The 14,281-nt window shown below is 41.6% G+C and overlaps 1 protein-coding gene across 3 annotated transcripts in view; it reads left to right on the top strand.

Annotated features, from left to right (window-relative positions):
- TBC1D8 (TBC1 domain family member 8) overlaps positions 1 to 14,281 on the top strand; it is a 411,616-nt gene that overhangs the window by 326,520 nt on the left and 70,815 nt on the right. For all 3 annotated transcript variants that reach the window (XM_069204407.1, XM_069204406.1, XM_069204408.1), the window contains one exon: positions 6,433 to 6,501. In XM_069204407.1, the coding sequence (XP_069060508.1) occupies positions 6,433 to 6,501 (69 nt within the window). The remainder of the gene's footprint in view (positions 1 to 6,432; positions 6,502 to 14,281) is intronic.

The raw sequence follows: 14,281 nt of genomic DNA, 5'->3' as shown, positions 1-14,281 counted from the left end.
ACCAAAAGGGCAAATTCACCCCCCAATCCCTATTGTATGTTGGATGCAAGGTCTGGTGTGACACCAGGGCTTGCAGACAGCTCCCGCTGTTTATGTTCAAAGACTGTGTGCATAGTGGGACTTGGCTGCTTGTGGAGGGGTGAGTGCAGACTCTATCCAGAGCTTAAGTCCAGTGTCAAATGTATACTATATATGGTTGAAGATCAGGTAAAGTGAAGGTTTGATGCTTGCAGAGGATTGGATGCAGTTTGGCAATAATTAGCACAATAGGAATTTCTGTTGAAAAAATGTGTGCCATTTGGACATGTCCCTCTTTTAAATAATGGTGATCCAAGAATTAATATCCCTGATAAATTCTTTGTTGCAATTCCGCTTTAGATGGAGATAAATCTGTTCACAAATTTGTTGTTGAGAGGGGAACGTAAAACATCTATTAACTCTTTCAACATCCTTTTGTTATTCATGATTGTCTTAACTCCGAGAAACAGCCTTTCAATGCCTGTATTCATTTATTGTATGATAATATAGAGTGTGTTTTTAGAGGCTACCTGTCTTCTCCTACAAGGGTATTTGTGTGCATTCAGCTAAGGACAGGGTAGCATCAGTGATTTTTTTTGTTCAATGGCACATTCAGTTTGAAAATTATCTGTCAAGTAGCCACTTGGCCCTTGTCCTATGCCTTTTCCAGTAGTATATGTTAAATGTCAGGCTCAGAACAGATGTAAATTTGTTTAGTCCCACAGAGCAGCATAGTTTGCATATTCTTTTCAGTCCTTGCTAACTGCATCGCCCTTGGGTTTCTTATTCATGAAAGTCTTGCAGAAGAAGGAAGTGGCAATTAGAACAACATTTGCGTTTTTGCCATTGCAACGCTTATGCACCTATCCCCTAAGTCCTCATAAATGATGGAAAAAGGAATGGATCTTACTAGATGTCAGAAAGAGTAAAAATGTTTTCATAAAAATAGGTTAAAGTCACTGCTAAAGTAAATGCCTTTGCAAATACAAGCTTGTCAAGTTATATCTTTACCATTACATGAATTAATTATACATAAACACACATTTACCTTTAAACTAACCCCTAACTGTAGCTCTGTCTTCACCTGTTTTTTTCCCTTTCACCTCCTACCACCCTTCTCCCGTGCCTTCTTTGTATAGTATCTCTTACACCTTCCATTACTTTAGCGACCCCCGCTTAGCTTAAACTTATCCACACCCTTACCCTACTCCTAACATCAACTCTTAATCTAACAACACCTTCCCTTACACCACCCCTTACTAAATCCTAATCCATCCTTTACAGTCAACGCTACCAATGCTCTGTCCCTTAATGCATCCTCTCACACCAGTCCTATATCTTAACCCTTGCCCCAGATCCAACCTCAAACACTTTACCTCACAATATCACGCCTGCTTTACTGTACCCCTTACCTTAACTCCTTAACATAACCAAAACCTAGCTCTAAAATCTCCCTAACCCTATTCCTCACCCATGCCATATCTACTTTTTTCTGTACTCTTTTGTATTCTATTCTTTCTCCTTTTTTTTCGCTACATTTTTGTTTCCTTTGTTCTATTTTTTACTTCAAATCAGACGCCAATTAAAAGTAGAGGCAACGTAAATCATATACGTGTTAACTAGTGATATGGCGCTGTAGCAGCTCCAACTTACCTGGAGAATTTTCATGAGATTGTAGCAGAAGGGCAAAGTATTTTTAAGTATCTGGTAGCTATGAGATACACAAATAGACAGCACACTGGCTGGGCTTTATACTAGACGGAATATAAAAGGAACCAGGTAATATTCCCTTCACTGATTGTAATTAATTACCCACCCATCATAACCTTCTATCAGATGTTTTACATGGTGCGTTTCATAAAATCTGAAGTCCTACATTCCTATTTTTTAGGTATACCAATGGGTGTGTTAGTCACTGAAATCAGTACATCACTACTGTGCGAAGTCGTGATGATTATTAGCAAACTCACAATGTATAGGCTTCCTCTACTGGGTGATAGTATATCCTAATTGTTTTTGGCCTTCTCATCCACGGTGTATTCTCCACTGGTCGAACCAGTGTATAGTGAGTCCCTATTTTATCAAAGGTTCTCGAGGAGTGGGTCTGTGCAATCCTAAAAAACAGGCACCTGGATAATTGTTTGTCTAGTCCAGTTGGGCTCCTAGCCTGGACATGGGACTGAAGCTGCTATCTAGAAATTTGGGATGAAGTGTTTGGGGGAAGTGCATGGGGCCAGGAAACTCGACCTGCGAGCGTCCTTCGACACTGGTGAAAAGAAGCTTATATTTCCTGACTTCTCTGTATGGTAAGACTAGAACATAAGGCACTTGATTTGTGTGTCGTGCTTTGGGAGATGCCAAACATGAGCACTGTATGCTTACCCTAACACATACAACAATTGCTTACGACAAAAGAAAGTCCATGTATGACTTGAATGGTTCGCCGGTTTTAATGTAAGCCGCTGCCCACTGTTTTGTCTTATGCATACTGTGCTGTTGACTCAAATCAAGAGATGTGGCACATGAGTCAAGGCCTTTAGCAGCAATACTTAATTTTTCATATGTTTTTATTAGAGGAGTTTACAGTTAGTGTTTTGTTAGTTCTGTTAATTAGTTTAACAAAAAAACAGGATTCTCTGCTGTTTTTATGCCATTGTCCGTTTCCTATTTACTGGTAAACATGTATCTGCTTAATAAAAATATATGCAGGGCTCCCAGACGAGTCAGAAGAAGCTTTATTTCCTATACCCTATGCTTTTTTTCAAGGCTCCACGGTGCAAAGTTTATTTATAAAAAAAATAGGCCTGCCCTGTTTATTAACGATGGGGCAGTGCTGCTATTGTGGCAAATGGCGTCAGATGCTGCAGCTGCTTTATTTTATTTTTCATTGTAGGGTATATATATGCATATTGTGTAACTTAGAAAGAGTCGTTAATGCTTTGTTGTAATCAGCATAAATTTAGACCTTTTTTTAATCTGTTTGATTGATTTGACTTAGTGATATAAACAGTTACAGCGCAAGTCACATTGCTTGGTACATTATGGCTGAAACGTGTATAAGGAATTGAAACAACATATTGCAAAACTAAACGTAATCCCTCTTCTACCTCCATTCCCATGGCCTTCCCTTCCTACCTTAAAAAGTGACGTAAAGAAACTTGTGGGGGGGGTGGGGGGCCGCAAAGTACCTGGAGGGGGCCCCCTTTCCCCTGGACCATTGCCACATCATCAGCAGGTGCCAGCATGATTTGAGAACGATGGGGGATGTTCCCTACATATTTCCTTCATGGAAACAGATTTACTCGAACCTTTTTTTCTGGGCACTTTTACAAGTGTTCCCAAGGAGGGAATGGATTTATAGAATGTTTGTGGATACACACAAACGTATGTGTCTGATTGACTTTGTGGACCAGCATTCATTTTGCATGGGCAACCCTCCCCATAATACATGTCCCTTTCGATCCCATGCTTAAAACTGCAACCATTTTTTTCTGCAGCAGCCTTTTGTGCAAAAATGAAATGGGACGCGCACAGATGACATCACACTGAACTCCACTAGATAATTTAAGAAGTGCCTCTTCTGTAGGAAACCAGCGCAGTCCCATTCTGAGACAGAATGTCCCTTCCCAGAACCAGACGTCCGCATATTTCCACATCTCTGGGAGGGACATTCTAGCATCTAATGCACTCGTGGATTGATTCTGCTATTATCGGAAGCTTTACCATCAATCTTTGCTGTTTGTGTGCTTAACAGACTAATGTGAAGCAGGTTGGCATAACAGCAATTTCTAGTAGCTGATAAATGAATTATAGGGTTGTTAGAGCGGTGTACCTTTTCCTGCACATGATAGTAATGTTAAACTTGCTGCTGCTCTTGTAGTTTCAGCAGTGCTTTATGATCCCTCTGACAAGTATTCAATACCTCAAAGGACCAAACTTGCTTAAAGTCTCCCTTGTCTCGCAGAAGCGTTCATTGATCACTCCAGTCAATATGCTTCACTTGTATCATCCTTTTTTTATGGGCGAGCACAAAGTGCTCTGTCCATTCTGTAATCTCTCTTTGGGCTTCAAACCACGCCCAGGCCACGTCAGTCACTTACATTGGTTCGTGGGCTTGCCTTTTACAATCCGCTTGCTTTCATTTGTCTTTTTCGGTGTTTAGCCCACCTACACAGCACCGGTAAAGTACCAAAAACATACCAGGCTCGATGTTTTCAGTCTGGAGTCCGGACTACTTTATCTGTTTATTTTCCACGCAGGGCGATCGCGCTGCATTTTACATTGCACAGTCGTGCTGCGTTTTGTTTTTGCTTTACAACGCTAATAGCTCTAACTCAAACAAATGCGAGACCCGTTGCATTGAAAATGCTTGTTCATGTTTGTCACCAAACCTGAATTGCTGCCACTCCACAGCTTATTGTCTCATACTTTTCCCAAATAGATATTTTGTCTACAGAGGCACCCCTGGCATTTTATGTGTGACCATAAGTGCTACACATTGCATAAAACTGCTCTGTCTCTAGAGAGTGCGATCTTAATCTTTCACTTCATTTTCTTATTTAACTGTTTCCCTCACCCTCTTCATCTGGCTCACTGGCTCCACTCTTCACAACTGTATAGGGCACACATCTGTGTTGAACTTCCTGCTTCTTAGAACTTATTTCCTTTTTAGAATGTTGAGTGTTTCAAGACCTGTATTGGTGATTCGAGGTTCTCTGTTGTCTAAAGTGGGTGAGTTCTGTCTATCAACAAAGGATGGAGATGGAGACTCCGTTTGAGGCATGTAAGGAGGCCATGGTAGGAGGAGAGAATCAAGGATATTGAAAAGACACTGATCCTTCTCAGTAGACATATAGACTTCTATACCACAATAGAACACAATACAGCCAGATCACTATGGGTTTTATTTGTTATGTGTCTCATGTGTGTTATGTTTTTTTCTCGTTTATCAAAAAAGCAATAAAACTGATTTGAAAAAAAGAAAATCTGTTGCCAGTCACTTGCGTTTTTCCACCCTTCTTCTGCTTTTACCAGATAAATATGGATTCTGTATCATCTCAAAGAACTTTGTAACCCGTCCACCTGTTCATTGGTTGCATGATGAGTTAGAGAGTCAGCATGAGCTCCTTCTGATCTCCTTCTCATATGTAGAAACTCCTTCTTTACAGAAGATTCAATTAAAAGAGGTATTTACTCATTATGCTTGTAAACGTTGTCCATATGCATTACAACACTACCCACCTTAGCTTCCAGTGCTTTCTTGATGTTTAGAATAATGGTCACCCAAGACTGCCAAATGCAGTGGAATGGCACTCGGAAACCCAAATGGATCAGTTATGTACAGTTCCACCCTGTCCCATTATAACTTGGGTAGGTACCCACACAACACAGGTGGTGTCCCACATATCTGTAGTCTGACACTTTGCACGCTGCATACAGTGCCTCCCTAGATGCTTCACCACCTAGTCCATGTGAAGTCACCAGTTAACTGCTCTCAATAGTTTCTTCATTACAGGCATCCTAAGATGTCCCTCAAGCCCAAGGAGCTAAAGATAGTTAATCTTATGCTCTCTGGGGCAATCACTGGGTCTCCTGTCTGTAATGCATCATCCGCTCACATCTCTTCCATAAACATCTAGAGTGTATGTAATTCTTCCCATAGATTCTTGTATGTCTATTTGGCTGTATGGTTTTAACTAGAAATATCCAGTTGGAGCCCTCTTACTCACAGTGATAGTCCTGTAAAGTGGCTCAGTTTTTAGATAGTCTGTGTGACAGCCAAGATTACCTTGAATGGAGAGACCCATTTTTTATTGGCTCCATGGTGACCAATGTGAGTGACTAAACTTCCAGGATATTTGAGTCCTTTTTATTGACCACCATATGACCAATTAGAATGACCTCTGTATTCGTGGAAGTCTTATTAACTGCTGGTTAGTCATTCGGGGCGGCTGGAATGCCTTGGACAAGTTTGCTATGAAGCACAGCAACAGGATTCCCAGTGCGCAACATTTTGATTCCTTGTTGAGCATCCAGTGTACTGTGATGGAATTAAGCCTCTTCCACCAATGGCATCTGAGTCGCTGCGCAATGTGCTGAGTTAGATAACAATTCAGCACGTGCCACTGCTCTGCCCAGCAGTCTCCTACGACCTCCCAGCCTCCCTTACTCGTAACTTCATAATTCAGATAATCTGTCTTGTTGCATTTCAACTTGCATTTTTGCGTTTTGAGTGTCAACCCATATTCTTGAAAGTACCTAACACCATCATGGGTCTAGCATCATGTAATTCAACAATAGATACAATGACTTAAAATGATGAAAACTGTGATTAATGTTTTGTAATCTCTTCTTGTTTATAATTGTTTTAACTGGTGATTTACAGTATTCATATGTGTGTTTTATCCCCTCAAGATCCGTGTTGTGGCACCAGACGTTTCATTCCTTCCGGAAGATTTAGAAGACTTGTATGATTTGTTTAAGGTAAGAATTTCCTGTAATCTTTAAATGAACACCTCTCCTCACCACCCCTTTCTGTATGTTTGTACAGTGACATAATTCATTTATCAGTGAGGGGGAGATTGTCTCTCCATCTTACAAGATAAATTGATTTGTTGTCATTATTTTAGCATTATTATTGGTTTGGCTGCTGTCACTTTTAATCATTCACACTGCATCTCGTTTCATTTGTTGTTTATGGTTTAGTCACTAAACCATTGTCAGTTGTTGCTTCTGCGTCACTATGTCCTAACAAAGTTATGAAGCCTCTTGCAGAAGAATGTTTTCTTTAGTAAACTCTACAGTACCATGGAGTGTTAAACTTCACCCTGTTTCATCTTTCGTGCTCCCTACAGGTAGGTAAAGAGGAAATGCATACATCATAGTGTGTCATGGTGCTGCTTCAGAAATGGGAGTCTGACGCACTCTTACTCGTAACTTGAGGTAGTCTGGTCAATTTGTCACATGGTTACCATTAGGAAATGATTCAGAGCCGGGCGAATAAGGTGGGGTATTTAGTGCATCTAGTAATTGTTGATACCTGGAGTGGGATATTTCCTGGGTGCTCTTAAATACTTTTTATTCAGAGGTTTACTCAGCTAATTACAGTTCCTGGTTTCAGGCTTCTACCTTTATTTTTACTGTTTCATTAGGGTCGAGCGTGCAAAGCGCTCTGTCCCTGGTGTAATCTCTCTATGGGCTTTTAACCACGCACATTTTTGTTGGTTCGTGGGCTTGCCCTTTAAAATTCGCTTGATTTCATTAGTAAAAGGCTTGCTAACATCACGCCTTTTCTGGTGTTTAGCCCGCCTCAAGCACACCGGCCAACTACTGAAAACATACGAGGCATGATGTTTTCCATATGGTTTCTGGACTTCTTTTTCTCTTTATTTCACAGGCAATGCGTTCACGCTGGGCAGTAATCGAGCGCTTTGCTTGACATTGACCCTGTTACATGGAAAATTTTACTTTTGCCGGTTACATGGATAATTGCACTTTTGCCGATACGTTTCACTGCGAGCGAACTTCTGTTTCATTTTGTGTGTCTGGTTTGCGCTCATGGCGGCCGTTGGCTCACTTATGTGAAACTGTTTTACTTTTCAGTTTATGTGAAAAGAAAAGTCTTCTTAGGAGTTTAAAACGCTAATAGCTCCAACTAACTAAGAATCAGGTGGTTGTGGGCTCCCTGCCTTTACAGGTCTCAACAGTAATTACACAGACTAGCATTAGCAGAAGGCACGTTTGCAAAATACTCAGAAATGTTTTGCAATTTCTTCTGTCCAGGGCATGCTGACCTATATTGTCAGGTTCACTGAGCTCATTGTATATGAGAGTGCTGGTGATAGCCCCCAAAATCAGAATATGTTTGGCCCAGAACAGTTGAAGCCACTGCAGAGCACTTTAACAGTAGGGTGTGTGCTAGTGAATGGCCACTGGAAATATGTGGGAGGGGAGCACCACATTTTGCAGCAGGGTTGACTAAGGTACACAGCAAGAAAGTGCAAATTCTGCTGCATTATGCGGCACATTTTTTGATAGTATTACTTCATTATTTTATACGTGGCAATACGTTGGGGCAAACATTTCACCTCATTACTGATAGTTCAACAACCCAATACAGAAATAATATGCTGAAATATTACTGTTTAACCATTGCGATGAGCCTTCCCCTGCTCACAAACACAGGCCGTCTCCTAATAACTTGATCTGTTTGTGCTTGAAACATTTTTTTAATTAAAATCTGCAGATTAGGTAGCAGATGATGAATTATGTGGCAAATTCATAATTATGCCAAAAAAAAGCTGCAGCTGCAGAATCGCAAAATTCCCGAGGCATGTGCTAGCGTAATGCTCATTTATGTTGTGATGGAGCACTTGACGTTTGGCGGTGCAGTTGGTATTCCTTTGGGTGATGCATTGGCATTGCAGCGCTTTTGGAATTCTGGGAACGTCATGGAGGCAGGAAGTCCTTGTATAGTATGTCTTGAGTTGAGGAGGAGTTTGGTGAGGTGGCCCTTTAACTCTGGTAGGGGTTGATATTATTGCATTGGTATTATAGGAGTTGATTGCGTGGCAGGGAGTGACATTGTTTCACATGTTCTTCAACGTAGACGAGTTGTGGACGATCCATCTATGGTGGAGAGTGGTCTAAGCACGGACCGTTGCTTCTGTTTTATGCAGATCGATGCTTAGAAAAAGAGCGAAGCATTTCTCCCTTACCTTTGCAAGATGCTTTACCTTTCAGTACCAGGATGAGCTGCACGTGCCAATTGTTTTCTGCCACATATAGAAGTGACAAGCAAGCTGCCTTTGTGGCAGTATTTTTATTTTTTAAACGCAAGATCAACTTTATGTGCCTTCTGAAGTTATGTAAGAATCTATGCGTATCTTCTGCTCTCTGTATCTTTATTACAACATGATGGCGTAGGAATTCATTGGTATAATGGCCTCAAGTTCATGTTCTGCCTTAGTCACTTGCGCTCTTTTTCTCTCACATCTCCCTCTAAAGCCTCTGCATCTCACACTTCACATCCCTCATATTCACCCCTAGCTTTTCACTCTCTACTTTTCCATGCACTTTCTTTCACCCCCACTTCACCATTCTCGCTATCTCTCTCCGCCGTCAGTAAGTATATAAACGTGTACCTCCACACAGCATCGCTCTGTGCACTCTGCAGGGAGGACAGCGATTGCATGGCCATGTAGTCTGGATAGCGTTGTGAACAAGAGACAGGCCCTGTGAGAAACGCGCAATTCCGACTCCACGACTCCATCACTAATTTACACCAGTAACCCGCGCAAACACTCAAAGGTGACTCGGCTCTCATTGTGCGCGGTGCACGACTAATATGGTGTATGAAAAACAAAGTTACAGAAACACCACATCTGAGAAAATGAAATACTTGGAAGTAATAGGGAAGTGTGTCCTACCAACACGAAGAACAACGTATGGAATGTAAACAGGGCCTGCCCCCTGGGTTCTTCAGCGGATGTGGAGAAATTGGCGACTGTGACTTGTCCTGTAAACTCCACTTTCCGTTGTTTATAGTTTTTGCCACTTGCCCATTTCGAAAACCCCATTTTGATTACTTTTCACTGGTGATAAAGTAAGAGTGTATCTGTTTGTTGGAATTTTTACTTGTATGTAAAAATATTGGGAAGTGTTTTCTTTTGCCATTGGCATAGAAACAGAGATTTTAGCTTTTCAAAATATTCTCAGTATAACAATGTCATTATCGCAGATAAATAACTCAAAACAATACAGTTTAAGCTTTTCTTTTGTGTTTTTTTTTTTTGCATCAAGTGCACTGCAGTGTAATCAGTACATGTAAAGTTAAGGAGTAGGGACCCGTTTCAACACATCTCTTTTTTTTTTTTTTTCAGAACTCAGTCCCTCCCGAGCACAGGCAGGCCCACTTTAAAAAATTGCTCTTTCCCCTCTTAACTCTCGCTTTTCACCGATTGCCCTTGACTTTTACTCACCCATGATCTTCTCCTTTGTTCATGTCTTCTTTTCTTTTCCAAGATCCCTCTTATTCCTTACCTCTTCTCTTGTTTCGATCTATCCTTTTTAGGTCGAGCGCGCAAGCGTTTTGACCTGTTGCAATCTCTCTGTAGGCTTTTAACCACTTCCACTGCACACCTATCACTATCACTCGTTCATGGGCTTTCCTTTCAAAACTCCTTTATCATTGGTAAATGCTTTACGTTTGTCCCTCCTTGGAGCAGTTTTGTTACCTCCTTGGCCATCAACCCTGTTACGTGGATAATTGTACGTTTGTCGATATGTTTGTCTGTGAGCGAACTTCTTTTTCCTTTTGTGTCTCTCCTTCTCGCTCATGCTCATGGCAACCTTAGTGCTGTGAATCAGCTTGCTAATGTCAACTGTTTTGCTTTTCATTTTTAGTTTATGTGGTAAGAAAAGTCCAGTTAGGAATTTACAACGCTAATAGCTCTAACTCGAGCAAACGCGAGACCCATTGCATGGCAAATGCATGTTTTCTAGCTGTACAAATCAAACTGTTACTCTTATTTTAACTGTGAAAGCCGCCTAATTTCTTATTAATGAGTGTCGTATATATACTTGGTGTGTTTTTTTTTTTGTTTGTTTAACTTGCTGTCTTGCTTGGTTCTTGACATTTTCCATTGTTGCTGTGCTCCATAGAGGACTTGGAGCTTGGGTGAGTGTCCTTTTGAATTGGTACCACCATTTACCCCTCTCTGGATGCTTCTGTTTTTAGGGTCGAGTGCGCACAAGTGCTCTGGACCATGTTGTAATCTCTCTGTAGGCTTCTAACTACACCCATGTCACGCCCATCACTTTCATTAGTTTGTGGACTTGCCTTTTAAAAATCAATTGATTCCATTTGTGAAAGGCATGCATACGTCGTCTTTTCTGGTGCTTAGCCCTCCTTGAGCGCATTGGTAAACTACTGAAAACATACGAGGCTCTGTGTTTTCAGCTGGTTTCTGGACTACTTTATCTTTTCATTTCCTGCGCAGCGTGATCTCGCTGGGCAGAAGTTGAACGCCTTGCATGACATCGACCCTGTTACATGGATAATTGTACTTTTGCTGGTAACATGGAAAATTGCACTTTTGCCGATAAGTTTCACTGCGAGCAAACGTCTGTTTCCTTTTTTGTCTCCTTCACGCTCATGGCGACATCGGCTCGCATATCTGAAACTGTTTTGCTTTTCATTATTAGTTTATGTGGCAAGGAAAGTCCGGTTAGTAGTTTACAACGCTAATGGCTGTAACGCAAGCAAACGCGAGACCCGTTGCATTGCAAATGCTTGTTTTACTAGATGACGTCGTGTTTGACACACTGTGTCAGCTCATGTTATGGTTATATGATAGCTATTTAAATGTGTCTGCAGCATTAGTGTACAGTGGGAACGCCACTGCTGTGCCAAAATGAAGCCTGTCTGTGCTTGCCTGTGCCCAGTCGTACTGCTGCAGAAATCATCTTTTATCATTTATGTTTGTTAATCTTTACCGACCTTCTTTTCCACTGTCCAGCACTCAATATCCTGGCAGTGTTTTCTCTCAAAATCCGTGACCTCTTATCCACTGTGTCTCCCACTCCCTTTAAGTGTTTGAGAGTGGTATATCTGGCTCCGCTAATTTAAAGCAGGCTTCTTAATGAATGCACGATCAGCAGGCAGGCACTGTATTTCTATCAAGGACGTGATTTCGGAGCATAATGCTGATATTGTTTGTTTTACCCAAACCTGGAAGATTTTAGTGCTATTTTGAACTTACTTTCTCGGACTACTTGATTTCTGTCTATCACACTCCTAAATGAGGTGGAGTGCTTGCGTTTCAGGTGACAAACAGCCTGAAGTACCGTAAAACAATTCCTCCTCCCTCCTCTCCCTTGAACCACCCTTAATTATATTTATTAACCCTTCTGGGTCCCACTGGAACTTTCTTCCTGTTTATTGGCCTCCGCAAGGGGTCCAGAGGGTTATGACCTGCTAGGTTTCACATTAATTCCCTCTAACTTTGAGGTGTCCTAAACGTTAGTTCTATGGGATTTCAATTTCATTTTGATAAAGCTCAACCTTTCAGGTTCAAAGAGTGTTTTTCTTTTTTTGATCTCACTCTGTGCCCTCTGCTCCTTACTCATACTAAGGGACGTGTTCTCTATATTGCTTGCTCTAAGACTTCTTTTGAGAACTTGGTTGACAGGGGTGTTAACCCTTCTCAAGCAACAACCACAATTCCTGTCTGGGTGAACCACAAAAGGTCACTATATTAACCCGTGCTTAACCCTCTGGTAGCTTGGCACAAAGCAGTCAGGCTTAACTTATAGGCAATGTGTAAAATATTTATGCAGCACACAAACAGTAGTAAACATAACACAAGAAAAATACCAGGCCAATCCCAGGCCAATTTAGAAAAAAAGGTTAATAAATTATTTGATACCAAAGGGCAAAAATCCAAACAATAGAACCTGAGATATGTAGTTTCAAAAATTTAAGGTAAGTAAAGCACCTAAACGCACAAAGTGCCTCTCGTGATTATCTGGTCATGCAAGACTGGGCGAAAGTCACAAGTTCAGGCCGACAGCGTTGGAACAGGTTAGTTCAGCTGAAAAAGTTACCTTCTGATGTCCAGCAGAAAGAGTTCAATTTTTGGTGGAGGAGGCCACTAGGAGCAGGAGTGTGTCACAGATAGTTGTCTCTGTACAACCCAGGGGACGGAGATTAATCATTGCTGCAACACAAGGATCCTGTCTGGCATCACGGACAGTCGTTGCTGTAGTGCAATGTGCAGATCTCACATTGCCAGTCGTCACTGACAGTTGCAATAGCATGAAGAGTTGGGTTCATCAATGCTTTGTGTTGGTAGTCGGTGCAGGTGGCAAGAGTCTGGTGCAAACTGGCCTTTTTGCGGTCATAAAGCTGACGCTTAGAGTCACTTCAGCCTGGGATGAAGGAAGCAGGTCCATTCTTCCTTCTCAGCAAGCATGGCAGGCCTCAACCACAGGGCGTCCTTTTTCTGTACTATCCACAAGACCAGGAGTGTACTGAAGAGTGGGTCTAAAAGTCCCCATTTTATACCTGGTGCCCACTTTGAAGTGAGAAAACTTCTGGAGGCTTCCCCCATAGAAGTGTCTGGAATTTCCTACATTTCTGACCTGGCTACATGCACAAAAGGCTAGTGTGAAGTTCTTTGGGTGAGAGCAGGGCCCAGCCTATTAAAGTGCAGGTGGGGCTACTCACAGCAACATTCCCCATCCTACATGAGATGGCCCATTCAGGCACACTTATTGGCTCTTTTGTGTGGCTGTCTGGGCCCATTGCCACTCACACTTAGTCACGTGACCTATTAACAGGCTGCAGATACCAAATGGTTAGGGCACAAAAATGCCAACTTTCTAGAAAGCAATATCACAAAGCAGCATTTTTATGATTGTGATTTAAAATCCGATTTTACCATTAAATAGGATGTTAAATTATAGCAGTTCAGACACCAAACATGATTTTCCTACTTACTCCCAATCAAACGTTAGGACTTCCTAATTGTAATAAGGTAACTCAATGTTATCCTGTGAAAGAGGTAGGCCTCACAGTAGCGAAAAATAAATGTGAGTTTTTTAGAACCAGGACATGTAAACATCAAAAGTGCATGTCCATTTTTTTATTTACAATGTGCCCTCCCCTATAGGCTCTTTAGGGCTTACCTTAGGGGTGACGTGTATTAAAAAGGGAGTTTTAGGCTTGGCATAGGGGTTATTTTGCTAAGTTATTTGGCAGTTTGAAACTCCTGGCAGGCTGCAGTGGCAGGCCTGGGACTTTAGTTTTCAAATGGTAGCTTAAGTGGTTGGCACAATAAGTGCTGAAGGACCACTAGTAGTATTTGATTTACAGGCCCTGGGTATAGGATATACTTTTTTTGCTAGGGACTTATAAGTAAAGTAAGTATGCCAGTCAATGATAAGCCACTTTTACCATGTTTTAGAGGTCAGCATCAGCACTTTAGCATTGGTTGGTGGTGTTAATGTGTACATATACCTAAGGCCAACACAAAGTCTGAAAAATAGGAAAGTGAAGGCAAAAAGATTTGGGAAATACTATCCTAAAGCGGATCAATTAAAAACACATGTCCCCACCTCCCTAGCTGAAAGTGGGGAGAACTAACCACCCTTCTGGGAGTTTTCATCACTAAGGTGGATGAACCGGGACAGACCATCAGCACTGGAGTGGTCTGACCCAGGATGAAGTCCACTGTAAAATCCATTCCCTGTAGGGAGATGG

This window comes from Pleurodeles waltl, chromosome 8, assembly GCF_031143425.1.
Source record: "Pleurodeles waltl isolate 20211129_DDA chromosome 8, aPleWal1.hap1.20221129, whole genome shotgun sequence".
NCBI classification, from domain to species: Eukaryota; Metazoa; Chordata; class Amphibia; order Caudata; family Salamandridae; genus Pleurodeles; species Pleurodeles waltl.
This window is presented reverse-complemented; position numbering and strand designations above follow the sequence as displayed.